This window comes from Neoarius graeffei, chromosome 28, assembly GCF_027579695.1.
Source record: "Neoarius graeffei isolate fNeoGra1 chromosome 28, fNeoGra1.pri, whole genome shotgun sequence".
In the NCBI taxonomy this organism is placed as follows: domain Eukaryota; kingdom Metazoa; phylum Chordata; class Actinopteri; order Siluriformes; family Ariidae; genus Neoarius; species Neoarius graeffei.
In genome coordinates, this window is record NC_083596.1 from 27,550,182 (window position 1) to 27,563,829 (window position 13,648).

Consider the following 13,648-nt stretch of genomic DNA (forward strand, 5'->3'; position numbering starts at 1 on the left):
AGGTAATCATTGATCAATCAGGTTTTATCCCACTACAGATGAAGGCATCAGCCACAGAGGAGAAGAGAATCCAGCAACAAATATCGGTCCAGCAGAAGAAGGAGCTGACCACCTTCTTGGACACACAGAAAAAGCAGTATAGACTGTGCAGGGACAGGATGAAGGAAGTGAGTGGCGTTCAGACGAAAGTGCTCCTGCTACACTCTGCATTATGATTTTTAATTATGAGGAGGCCTTCAAAACTATACAATGTGTATTTGGCATTCACTCATATCCTTTAAACATAACCTTGTTGTTACTTACTTTTGTCCCAATTTAGTCATAGCCAATTTCACAGATATGAGTCAGAGGGTGAAGGCTGATATGTTAAAATGCTGTGAAGCCAAACACCTTTTTGAATGTCTGCTCATGCAGCATCATAGGTGTTAAGTGGTAACTGCTCTATCCTGCATACATGAGCAAACAGACACTTATGATTCATTAGCATGTCACTAATCACATGACAGATGGAGAAGAACACAAGGCTGTCCTTCCTGCCCAGACAGCAGGGTCAGTTACGTATGTTCTCTTTGACACTCAGCAATGTATGGAATCCTTAATAGTTGTCCAACTCAGGGGTCAAACTTTTGTTAAATATTTTAATATAACTGTAGGGTGGCATAGTGGTGCAGTGGATAGGATTGCCACCTCACAGCTCCAGGGTCCCTGAACTCTGTTTATTGAGGTCTCCAGATTAAACCCTGAGCTTGACTTACACAGTTTCTATGTGTATTCTCCCTGTGTCTACATGGATGTCCTCTTGGTTCTCTGTTTTCCTCCCACCTCCCAAAAATAAATTACCACCAAGTGTGAATAAATGTGTGAATGTGTGTGCATGATACCTTGTAATCCAGGGTGTATTCTTGCCTCATGCCCAGTGTTCCAGTAATATGCTATGGTTCCACTGCAATCCTAACCAGAATAAAGTGGTTATTGAAAGTGAGTGAGTATAATTGGCATGAATGCGCCAATACTTCTGCAGGAGATGAATGAGGACCTTAGCACACCAAAGGAGGAGAAGCAGGAACGGCTATCACGCCACAAGGAGACAATGCAGCGCTCACAGGCTGAAGAGGAGGCACAGATGCTCAACCAGCAGAGGGTCATCTATGAAAGGAGCTGCCGAGCTCTGAAGCGACGAAGCCTCATAAAAAAACATGAGTTTGAACAGGAACAGATACGGGAGGTAAGTCATAAAGTGCACATATTTGATTTCTAGCAAACTTTCTGATTCCAATAATGACCCTGTCTTACTATGCCATGGTGGGAGTTAGAGAAAGATTATAAATATTTGCTGCAATGAAAAAGCCTTTCATATCTATGAAATACAGTAAGTGTATGGATTACTTTTTACAACATGTAACATTTTAAAAGATTTTTAAAAAGATATCTTAGATGCAGCCCAGATCAGTTTTCTTTCTATTATATTGCTTTTAAAGTTTAAGAAAATGTTTGACCTTGTATCCTAGGAGCTGAACAAGAAGAAACTACAGAAGGAGATGGAGCATGCCTTGACGATCCGGCAAGATGAATCCACACAGGACCTGGAGCAACGGCAGTTGGAGTGTCTGCACAGGCTTCGCATGGAGCTTATCCGTTTGCAGCATCACACTGAACTGGAGAACCAGGAGGAGTACAACAACCGACGCCAGAGAGAGCTGCACAGGAAACATGCACTGGAGCGCCGGCAGCAGCCCAGGAACCTCAAGGTCCACATAGTACCTAGTTTATAGGGTGTAGGAGGAGTGAAATATTTACACCATAGTCATTTAGTTGAAATTTGACATGAAAAAAATATAATGGGTTTAACAAGAATACATGGTTGTAGTTGGGGAAAGGGACAGGGTAAGCAGACATAGCTTTTCTTATGAAATTAGATCCATATGGAATTCACAAATGAATAAATTGTGAGTGAAATCAGGTTAATATTTGGCATAGCATTGAATTTCTGTAGTATTTTTAATTATGTAATTTGCTTTGTAAATTAAGGCAAATCAATGGAAAAATTAATTTTTCTTCTATTTGTGTCTTCTATAAAAAATATACAGAATTTAATGGTAATAATTGTATAATTGGTTTGAATGTGATTGTCACAATTTTTTATGCTACACAAAACCCACATGTTTTTTGTTCTGCCATAAAATCAGGCACTGGAGATGCAGATCAAAAAGCAATTCCAGGACACTTGTAAGGTTCAGAATAAGCAGTACAAAGCTCTAAGGAACCATCAGCTTGAGGTCTCCCCTAAGAGTGACCACAAAACCCTTCTGAAGACTCTGAAGGAAGAGCAGACACGCAAACTTGCTGTGCTGGCTGAACAATATGAGCACAGCATTAACGATATGATGGCCTCACAAGCGGTAAGAGACTCCCAGGTTTATATAAAAGAACAAGTTATGGTGTTTTGTATTGATTTTTTTAACAAAATAGCAATATTTACAGCCAGTGAGAAAATCACTAAATTATTCAAGGAGTTTAAAGGTATTTAGTACAAAATTTAAAATGTGCATGGTCACAGCTCTTGTCCAATTTCCAAAGACCATCACAGTTTGGTGACTTCCTTGTGCTAATACACCTGAACTGATCATTTTTGTCACAGTTTACTTCTCAATATTTTTTAATAATGGCTAAATTGCATATGACTTGCAGTGAGAATGTACTGTAAACAATGCTCAGTGAGTGTGTTCAACTGAGCTGTCAGTGGCCATGCTGAATTTCTGGTGTGTCAGAAAAATTAGTTGGCTGTCTGTGAAGTGTGTTAGCACAGATTGCACAGTCATTTAAAGTCTGTGCTATCACTCATGTGTAGTGGCTGCTCTATAACAGTGCTGTTAGCTTTGTTGTATTTATAATAATAATAATAATAATAATAATAATAATGGGCGGCACGGTGGTGTAGTGGTTAGCGCTGTCGCCTCACAGCAAGAAGGTCCGGGTTCGAGCTCCGTGGCCGACGAGGGCCTTTCTGTGCGGAGTTTGCATGTTCTCCCCATGTCCGCGTGGGTTTCCTCCGGGTGCTCCGGTTTCCCCCACAGTCCAAAGACATGCAGGTTAGGTTAACTGGTGACTCTAAATTGACCGTAGGTGTGAATGTGAGTGTGAATGGTTGTCTGTGTCTATGTGTTAGCCCTGTGATGACCTGGCGACTTGTCCAGGGTGTACCCCGTCTTTCACCCATAGTCAGCTGGGATGGGCTCCAGCTTGCCTGCGACCCTGTAGAACAAAGTGGCTAGAGATAATGAGATGAGATAATAATAATGCTCTCCGTGGACTACCACCTTGTTGTGGTGGAGGGCCTTGTGTGTCTTGATGATCTTGAGAGCTATGCTGGCAGGAGCTATCACTCCTGGTAGGGCCACCCAAGCCAGACAGGTCAAAGGGAAAAGGCCAGATGGAGAGTAGTCCAATGTTACCCCATTTTACCCCAGTTACCCTGTGGCATCAGTAGTGGATTGGTCTAAACCGGGATCCACTAATATCGGCTTGGTGCCCGAAGCTACACTGGACCCATCTTTATAGATAGGCCTTAATAGGGATCTATATTGGTGCCCACTGCCTTGTGGGATAGAATGTAGTTGTAGTCAAAGGCTAGGGGAGTCTACCCTAAACAAAACCCTGTTGCCTTGCGAGCGTGGGACAGGAAAAGGCTAGGGGAGTTAACCCTAAACAAAACAATACTCATATGATTATGATGAATACAAATATTGAAACACAAGTGAATGGCATGAATGAGAGGGCCAGGCTTGCCGGTCAGCTCTCGCCTGGAAGTGGAACTGTGGGGAACCAGGCAGTCTGAGGTCATCAACCTGCTACTGGAACATCCTCAAGGAGAAAGTACAGTAGAGAGGACAACAGAGCAATCATGAGGTGCTATGACAGAAGTAGACCTGATGAGATGGGATATTGAAAGAGAATGTTTGACATGTGGAAAGATCAAGGCGGTTTTGATATCACTGAACAGAGAATGGTAGACCAGGTCCGAACTATAATCCGCAAACAATAGTTTACATCAGAGGAGCTTGATGAAATCAGAGACAGTGAACACCCTCGGAAGGGGCTAGAACTAACAGAAGGGGAAGAGGAACAAGATCTACCACTTAATAGAGATGATCAAATCAGCCAGGCTAACCCAGACATGATAACAGCAGGAACATAGCCTCAATCTGAAGATGACAAAGATCTGGTGAGAACAATAGGAGAGAAAAGAGATATAGTCTGAAAGATAACTGACTGAGATTGAGAGCTTTAAGACACATAGAGAGAGCTAAGATCATGGCTGAAGTTAACAGGATGGATAAGGTACTGCCTCATTTAGAGATCAACAATATAGCAGAGGTAATTGATACTACCCTGGCATGTGCAATTATCATAGCTAAGAAATTGTGCGCAGAAAGAAAAGATGCTGGTACTCAGCAGAACAGAAAAGTTCTGGTGTGGAAGGAAGCATTGCAGAAGAAGCTAGTAGAGATTGAAAAAGATCTAAGCAGAGTTGTAGAAAGCAGGCAGAGAACATATGATGACGGAATGAGAAAGCGGCTGGAGAAAAAGTATAAGATCAGGAGCAAGGGATTTGATGTGGTGATTGAAGAACTCAAACAAGATCTAAAAGTGATGTCAGAAAATCAAAAGATACTAGGAATGAGTAAAGCAGTATAAGGAAAACAGAATGTTTGTCAACAACCAGAAACAATTTATATCAGAGCTTACAGAGCAATGATACCAACAAGACACAGATAGCACCAGGTAAACAGGAAATTAAAGTGTCTTGGCAGGGCATATGGGGAGAGAAGACAGTACACAATAACAATGCAAGTTGGATTGGGAGAGTTAGAGGAAAGCTAGAGTCAATTCAGAGTTAAGATGATCTAGAGATAACTGTAGATGATGTAAAAAGTGTATTAAGTAAAGTCTCAAACTGGAAGGCACCAGACCCTGATGGAGAACAGGGATTCTGGCTAAAGAACTTTAAGTACGCATGCAAGGGTTGCAGCATTACTACAGGTATATCTGCACACAGGAGAGACCCCAAAGTGGATGACAACTGAAAGAACAGCATTGATCATGAAGGATTCTACAAAAGGAAACCAACCTGGAAATTACAGCCCAATCACATGCCTACCACTCATGTGGAAGACACTGACTAGTGTTGTAGCCAGCAAGCTCTATGATCACCTGGAGAACCAGGAGATCATTGGAGATGAGCAGAAGGGCTGTCGAAGGAGTACAAGGGGAACCAAAGACCACCTTATGCTGGATAAGACCATACTAGAAGAAGAAGCCTTTATTTGTCACATGCACACTCAAGCACAGTGAAATTCATCCTCTGCATTTAACCCATCTGAAGCAGTGAACACACGCACAAGTGAGCACACACACATACCCAGAGCAGTGGGCAGCCATACTACAGTGCCCAGGGAGCAGTTAGGGGTTAGGTGCCTTACTCAAGGGCACTTAAGCTCAAGGCCGCCCCATGTTAACCTAACTGCATGTCTTTGAACTGTGGGGGAAACCAGAGCACCCGGAGGAAACCCACACAGACACAGGGAGAACATGCAAACTCCACACAGAAAGGCCCCCATCAGCCACTGGGCTCAAACCCAGAACCTTCTTGCTGTGAGGTGACAGTGCTAACCACTACACCACCATGCCGCCCTAGAGATTAAAAGACTCTAAGACAAGGAAGACAAATTTAGCGGTCAGATGGATTGATTATCAGAAAGAATATAACCTGGTACCACATTCATGGATCATAAAGACTATGAAGACAAATGGGATGGCCAGCAATGCAGTGAGACTGATAAGCAACAGTATGGGATCTTGGAACACTAGACTTGAATATTTAGGAGAACATTTGGCAGATGTTGACATTAAAGGAGGTATATTTCAGGGTGATTCCCTGTCCCCACTCTTCTTCATTACATTTCTAATTCCACTGTCAATAATCCTCAGGGATGTGGTCCAGGGTTACAAGTTCCAGCAAGGTCAAAAGGTCAACCATCTCCTGTTCATGGATGGCCTGAAGCTTTATGGAAAGAAGAAAGCTGATTTAGAAGCACTGGTAAACACTGTCAGGATATTTAGTTATGACATCAAAATGAAATTTGGATTACAAAAGTGTGCAACATTGGTAATGAAACATGGGAAGAAAGTAGAGGATGAAGGAATCAGGATGCCAGATGGACAAATAATGGAAGATCTAGAAATGAAGTCTACAAATACCTAGGTGTGCTAGAAGCTGATAAGATCAAGATGGAGGAAATGAAAAATAAAGTGAGAACAGATTACTAAAGAAGAATCCGGAAAGTTCTAGAATCAAGTCTAAATGGAGGAAACAGCATAAAGGCAATGAATACGTGGGTGGTGGCAAGTGTGAGATACACTGCTGGAATTCTCAACTAGACTGTTGATGAGCTGAAAGAGATGGATAGAAAGCCAAGGAAGATTATGACTATGAATCATGCATTACCCCCAAAGACAGATGTGGATAGACTGTATGTCCTGAGAGAGGAAGGTGGCAGAGGTATGATGTCAATTGAAGAGGTAGTTAGGTTGGAGGAGTGCGGTCTGTCAGATTATCTTAAATGATCAAAATGCAACAAGGATGGAGTGATAGGCATACTTCTGAAGGACAACAATCAGAAAGATTTAAGAGCAGAACAGAAAAGGAAAAAGGCTGGAAGGGTGGAAAGAGAAAGTTCCTCATGGTTAGTACCCAACAAAGACAGATGAGATGAACGTCAGCTCTTGGAGATGGCTGAAAACAGGATTTATGAAGAAAGAGACAGAAGGATTGTTAATGGCTGCACAAGACCAGGTATTACCTATGCATAACTACAAGGTAACAATAATGAAAGAAGGAAGAACAAAGAAATGTAGAATATGTGGTGAAAAAGATGAGACAATTATGCATATTCTCAGGGAATGCAGCAAGTTGGCGCAGACAGAGTATAAAAAGAGACATGACAAAGTGGCCAGTATACTGGGAATTATGTGAGAAGTATGGATTTGATCACAGTAAAAAGTAGTATGATCACAAAGCAGAACCGGTATTGGAGTACGAAGATACAAAGATACCATGGGATTTCAACATCAGAACTGACAAAGTGATAAAAGCTCGGAGGCCTGATATTGTTGTAGTAGATAAGAGGAACAGTAAAACTATTATTATCGATGTGGCGGTGCCTGGAGATTTTAGAGTGAAGGATAAGGGGACTGAGAAGATAGCCAAATACCAAGATCTGGCAACTGAGATTAATAAGATGTGGCAAACTCAAGTGAAAGTGATCCCAATAGTGATCGGTGCTCTTGGTGCAAAGTGTCTGCTTACTGAAAGGCTAGCTTTGCTGGGAGTACACCCAAAGAGAATAGACAACATCCAGCAAGCGGCTCTGTTAGGATCGGCGCACATCCTGAGAAAAGTCCTGTCCGTCCAAGTCTAGTGGTACTAGACAGATGGCAGAGACCAACTACCGACATGTTGTGATATAACCAATAATAATAATAAGTTTAATTTATATTGCACCTTTCACAATTCCAAGGTCGCTTTACATTGGGGTGGGCAGATTAAGCAGTACAGGAGTGTTCATTGAAGAGAGGCATGCCAGGAAAAAAAGGAATGTTAAAGCAAGATTACAGTTTGTCAGTAAACATATTGGCAAAGACCAATATGGAATAATGTGCTCTGGACAGAAGAATCGAAGGTGGAGTTGTTTGGTTACAGTAAGAGTACACATGTGGTGCGGACCAAAGATGGCTTTTCAGGAGAAGAACCTCATACCCACTGTGAAGCATGGTGGTGGAAATGTTATGGTTGCTTCACTGCCTCAGGGACTGGGAAGATTGCATTCATTTTCAACTATGAATTCTGAATCATATCAAAGAGTGCTTGAAGATAATGTGAGGCCATCTGTTCAAAAGTTGAAGTTGAACCAGAGGGGGACTTTTCAACAAGATAATGATTTTTTTTTAAATTGGATTTCATCTACTCACTTTACATGATACAATAATAAAAACAAGAGACAGGGACATACAATAAATAACTAACAAAACTTAAGTATGCGCGTAGATGAGGGGCGAACTAACAGACTCGAGGTCCCATAAGGTAAGCCCCATTTACATGATCCTAAGCACACTAGCAAATCCACCAAAGAATGGCTCAAAAAGAAGAAATGGAGGGTTATGGAATGGCCTAGTCAAAGCCCAGATTTGAACCCCATTGAAGTGTTGTGGGGAGATTTGAAAAGATCAGTACATGCAAACAAAAACAAAACAAAATAAACCCTCAAACATCTTGCAACTGAAGGAATTTTGCATGAAAGAGTGGTCAAAAAATTTCAGCAAGCCAGTGTCAGAGACTAGTGGACAATTATGCAAAATGCCTACAAGAAGCTATTTCTTGTAATACTAGCTTCTGAAGTCAAGGGTGTACTTACTTTCTCCACAGAAGAATATTACAGCTATTGATATTTTTGTTGAAAAAAAGATTGAACGAGCTTATTTTCCTTGTTGTTTTGTTCATGTACATCACCTTTATCTGTAGGCACTGTATCGAAAGGGTGAAATGTTTGCTTGTTAAATTTGTTGAGAAAAGTCTACAATTTCCATGGGATGTATAGGACTTGTTTTTTCCACATGACTGTTCTTTGCTTTTATACACTGAGAACACTCACATCCTTGGTCATGTTTACATTTAGAGATACACAATAAATAAATAAATAAATAAATAAATTTAAAAAAAAAACAAAACCCCAAGAACAACTTCTGGCTGCTCCTATTAGGGGTCACCACAGCAGATCTTTTTTCGACATATTTGATTTGGCATAGGTTTTACACCAGATGTCCTTCCTGATGCAACCCTCCCCAGTCTATCTGGGATTAAGACTGGCACTAAGTACACCCTGGCTTGTGCAACCCCAGTGGCTGGGTATTTTACCTAATTTGCATGTCTTTGAACTGTGGGGGAAATGGGAGCACCCAGAGGAAACCCACACAAACACAGTGAGAACATGCAAACTCCATACAGAAAGGCCCCTGTCGGCCATGAGGTTTGAAACCAGAACCTTCTTGCTGGGAGGCGACAGTACAAACCACTGTACTACCGTGCTTGCTTCTCAAAAAAACTAAATGTTAAATGTTGTCAATTTGTTAAATGTTGTCAGTGTTGTCAAAAAACAAGAACCCAAAATAATAATAATAATAATAATAATAATAATAATATCAGAAAGAATATCTACCATCAAGTTGAATCTGATGTGTAGGTTATGTGGCAAAAAGGTTGAGAGCGTAGCACACATTGTGAGTGCCTGCAAAATGCTGGCACAGAAGGACTACAAGCGACGCCACAATAAAGTGTGCTGTCACCTCCACTGGTGTCTCAGTAGGAAATATGGTATTGAGACTGATGACAAGTGGTATTGTCATAAGCCAGAATCTGTAGTAGAGAATGAAGAGGTAAAGATTCTGTGGGATTTTAACATCCAAATGGACTGTATCGTTCAACATAGACATCCTGATATCACAGTGGTCAACAAAATAAGAAGGTGTTCCTTGGTAGATGTAGCCATCCCTGGAGATCACAATATTGCCAAGAAGGAGATCGAGAAAATTGACAACTATGCCGATCTGAGGGTAGACATTGCCAGGATGTGGGATATGGAGACTACAGTAGTCCCTATAGTGATAGGTGAATTGGGCTCTGTACCAAAGAACTTGAATGCCAACCTTGATAAAATAGGCATTAAGCCTCATGTCAAAAGTCTCTACAGAACTCTACAAAAGTCAGTTTTGCTCGGCACTGCCAACATTCTGCGAAAAGTGCTCTCGATCTGAGGTCGAAGTGACTTGATGGAAAGCGCTATAATGTAAGAACTCCAGTATAAATTACTGTGCATACTAAGAGATAATAATAATAATAATAATAATAATAATAATAATAATTCCATTATTATATTAATAATAGTGTTAGCAATAAAAGAGCATAGAAATATAGTCAGGAAATTTTGATCTTATTGTCTAAAGAACTGTTGACAAAATATCTATGGTTTACAACAAACTGTTATTCTTCTGTTTGATTCCCTGCTAAATACAAATCCTTTAAATATTTCATAAAGGGTCAGTGAGATGAGAACTAACATTTTCAAGAGTTCTTTTCTGTCAGGATCTCAGACTTTTTCTCCCCCTGAACCCTATGGGGAGTCAAGGACTACTGTGTTACTTTCTGCTCCCTGTGACAATTGTGTTTGTTGTTTGTACCTGTTCATTGTCAGCCCCTGTATATTAGCCCTCCTGGAATTGGTCTCTTTACTCAGTTATCAGGTTTTCTCCTGGTGTATGTGCTTGGAATTAAATAAATAAATAAATACATATTTTTCTACTATTATTTTGTTTATACTTTTGGGATTTTTTTTTTTTTTTTTTTGCTTTTTTTAAACATATTTTCCCCTCTCTGGATTATTTGTCTAATTCTGTGAACTCTGCTCATGCGCAGCTACAGTAAAGAGGTTTTTCTCTCTATGCTTGTGTCTCCTGGGAGTCTCTGCAATTGAGTCCAAATTGTTCTTGTGGTTTAATGGGTTTAAGGACTGAGCCTGTAACACTGTGACCCAGGTTCAAACCCTGCACTAGGATCTCACCAGGTGAAAGAGAATAAATGAGACAAGAATGGACCCAGCAGACCCCAGTGCCATTGAGACTTTGGACCTTAACTGCTTGCTTGCCATGATGGCCAGCCATGGAGCTACTATGGACAGACACAAACAAGTCTTGGCTGGCCAGACAGCAGCACTCCAGAGACATGACCAGGTGTTGATTCTGATTTTACAGGGTATCTCTGTTCACCAGCTCTCCCCCCAACTCCTACCAATATGGTCACTATGAGTACCTGGCGATGCCATTTGGCCTGACTAATGCTCCAGCTGTGTTCCAGGCTCTCATTAATGATGTTCTACAGGACATGATAAATCACTTTGTCTTCGTAGACCTGGATGATATACTTGTCTTCTCCAAATCATGCCATGAACATATCAGTCATATATGAAAAGTTCTACAGTGCCTCCTGATGAACCATCTTTATGTGAAACCCGAGAAATGTGATTTACATACCACCAAAGTCTCCTTCCTGGGATTCATTGTCTCCAAGGGCAGCATCCAGATGGATCCTATGAAGACAGCAGCTGTCAGAGATACTTCACTTCTGCTCCAGTCCTCATTCTCCCGGGCCCAGCTCTTCCATTCATTGTCGAGGTGGATGCTTCAGAGGTGGCGGTAGGGGGTACTGTTCCAATAAGCATCAGACAACAAACTTCACTCTTGCACCTTCTTCTCCCACTGCCTTTCTCCCATGGAGAGGAACTATGATGTGGGCAACAGGGAATGTCTGGCCATCAAACTGACAATAGAGGAGTGGAGGCACTAGCTGGGGGTGCCCAACAACCTTTCCTTGTGTGGACAGACCATAGAAACCTAGCTTACATCCAGCAAGCCAAGAAACTTAACCTTCATCAGGCCAGATGGGCTCTATTCTTCACCAGGTTGAATATCATCCTGGAACTAAGACTCTCAAATCTGATACTCTCTCTAGACTTTTTCAGCCTTCCAAGCAAGTACAAGACCATGAACCCATAGCTTCAGGACTGTGGTACCAGTTCATTGGGGAATTGAGACCATGGTTTGGCAAGCCCAATGAGGGAAACCTCAGCTTGGAGGTCCTTCTAATTACCTGATCGTTCCAGTCATTGTATGCCCCCAGGTGTTGCAATGGGGACATTGCACCCACCTTACTGGCCATCCTGGGGCTACCTGTACCCTGGACTTTATCAAGAGGCACTTTTGGTGGCCCGAAATGGAAGCTGATGTGCAAGCCTTTGTTGCTGCCTGTACTACCTGCACCCAAGGTAAGGATCTGCAACAACATCCTCAGGGACTACTTCACCCTCTACCCATCCCTAAATTACCATGGTCTCACATATCCCTTGACTTTATAACTGGCCTCCCTCCCTCCCAAGGTAACATAGTTATTCTAGTTATTGTTGATTGATTTTCCAAGGCCTGTCATTTTATTGCTCTACCCAAGCTTCCTACTGCTCATGAAACTGCTGAGGTAATGTTTGAATATGTTTTTAAAGTATACGGTCTGCCACAGGACCTGGTATCAGACCACGGCTCTTAGTTCACCTCCTCCCAGTTTTGATGAGCGTTTTGTAGGCTGACTGGGGTTTCTGTCAGCATCTCCTCTGGCTTTTATCCTGAGTTCAGTGGCCAGATAGAGAGGATGAACCAGGGCCTGGAATTGACTCAGCGCTGCCTCCCTTCCACTAACCCCTCCTCCTGGAGCAGTCAACTTCTGTGGGCAGAGTATGCCCAGAACACTCTGGGCTGCTCATCCATGGGTTTGTCCCCTTTTGACTGCTGGTTTGGATACCAGCCCCCTCTGTTCGCAGACCAGAAACTTGAGGTCAGGGTCCCATCGGCGCAGAGTATGCCACTGTAGGCACACATGGAGGAAGGTGTGGGTGGCTCTTCTGTGTGCCTCCCAGCATCAGCAGCTACAAGCTATTCATCAGAGCAGGCCAACGTTATCCTTTCATCTTGGACAAAGAATTTGGCTCTTTACCTGGGACCTCCTATTGTGAGTAGAATCCCACAAATTATCTCCTTGGTTTATTGGCCCATTCATAGTGTTAAAGAAACATAATCTTGTAGCCTACCATCTCCTGCTACCCCAGTCTCTAAAGGTTAACCCCACTTTTCATGTTTCCAGTGGTCACCAGATCCTTCTCCCCTGCTACACACCCACCCCCTTCTCATCAGCTGATTGATGGGCAGCCTGGCTTCTCAATCTGTCACCTGGTGGACTCCTGCATGGTCCGCAGATGCATCTAGTACTTGGTGGACTGGAGGGTAATGGGCCTGAGGAATGTTCCTGGGTCCCAGCCCAAGACACACTGGATCCTGAGCTCATTCAAGAGTTTCACGGGCATCATCTTGATCACCCCCAAAGGATCATCAGGAGCTGTCCCTAGGAGGGGGATCCTGTCAGGACCTGAAACTCTAGTGTTCGCCCCTGAACCCTAGAGGGAGCCATTATTTTCTAAGGACGACTGTGTTACTTTCTGCTCCCTGTGATTATTGTGTTTATTGTTTGCACCTGTTCCTTGTCACCCCTTGTCAGCCCCTGTATATAAGCCCTCCTTGAATTGGTCTGTTTGCTCAGTTATCAGGATTTCTCCTGGTGCATTTTTTTTCTTCTACTAAAGCCCTAGAACCTTGATTTTGTTCTGGTAGTTTTGAGTTTGTTACGTGGAAGATTTTTGTTGTAGTTTTTCTTTTTGGATTTTTGCTACTTTTGTTTTGTTTATACTTTTGGATTTTTTACATATTTTTCCCTCTCTTGATTACAGGTAGTCGTCGACTTACGACTGTGTTTGGTTACGACTGACCGGTCGTAAACCGATCTGGTCGTAAGTCGGCCTATGTTAAATGAACGTAAGTATATTGTGATGTGTAATGATATTGTAATCATCTTAAAGTCTTATTTTATCAACATTTTCTTATTTCATTACCTTGGCTCATTATTTGGTTTAAGTCAAACACTGCATACAACACTGCGTAC

At 42.1% G+C, this 13,648-nt stretch overlaps 1 protein-coding gene across 7 annotated transcripts in view; it reads left to right on the forward strand.

Moving 5' to 3' along the window:
- The window catches only part of taok3b (TAO kinase 3b), a 43,006-nt gene that overhangs the window by 20,690 nt on the left and 8,668 nt on the right, over positions 1 to 13,648 (forward strand). For all 7 annotated transcript variants that reach the window (XM_060912656.1, XM_060912658.1, XM_060912657.1 and 4 more), the window contains 4 exons: positions 39 to 167; positions 1,022 to 1,225; positions 1,509 to 1,748; positions 2,187 to 2,399. In XM_060912656.1, the coding sequence (XP_060768639.1) occupies positions 39 to 167; positions 1,022 to 1,225; positions 1,509 to 1,748; positions 2,187 to 2,399 (786 nt within the window). The remainder of the gene's footprint in view (positions 1 to 38; positions 168 to 1,021; positions 1,226 to 1,508; positions 1,749 to 2,186; positions 2,400 to 13,648) is intronic.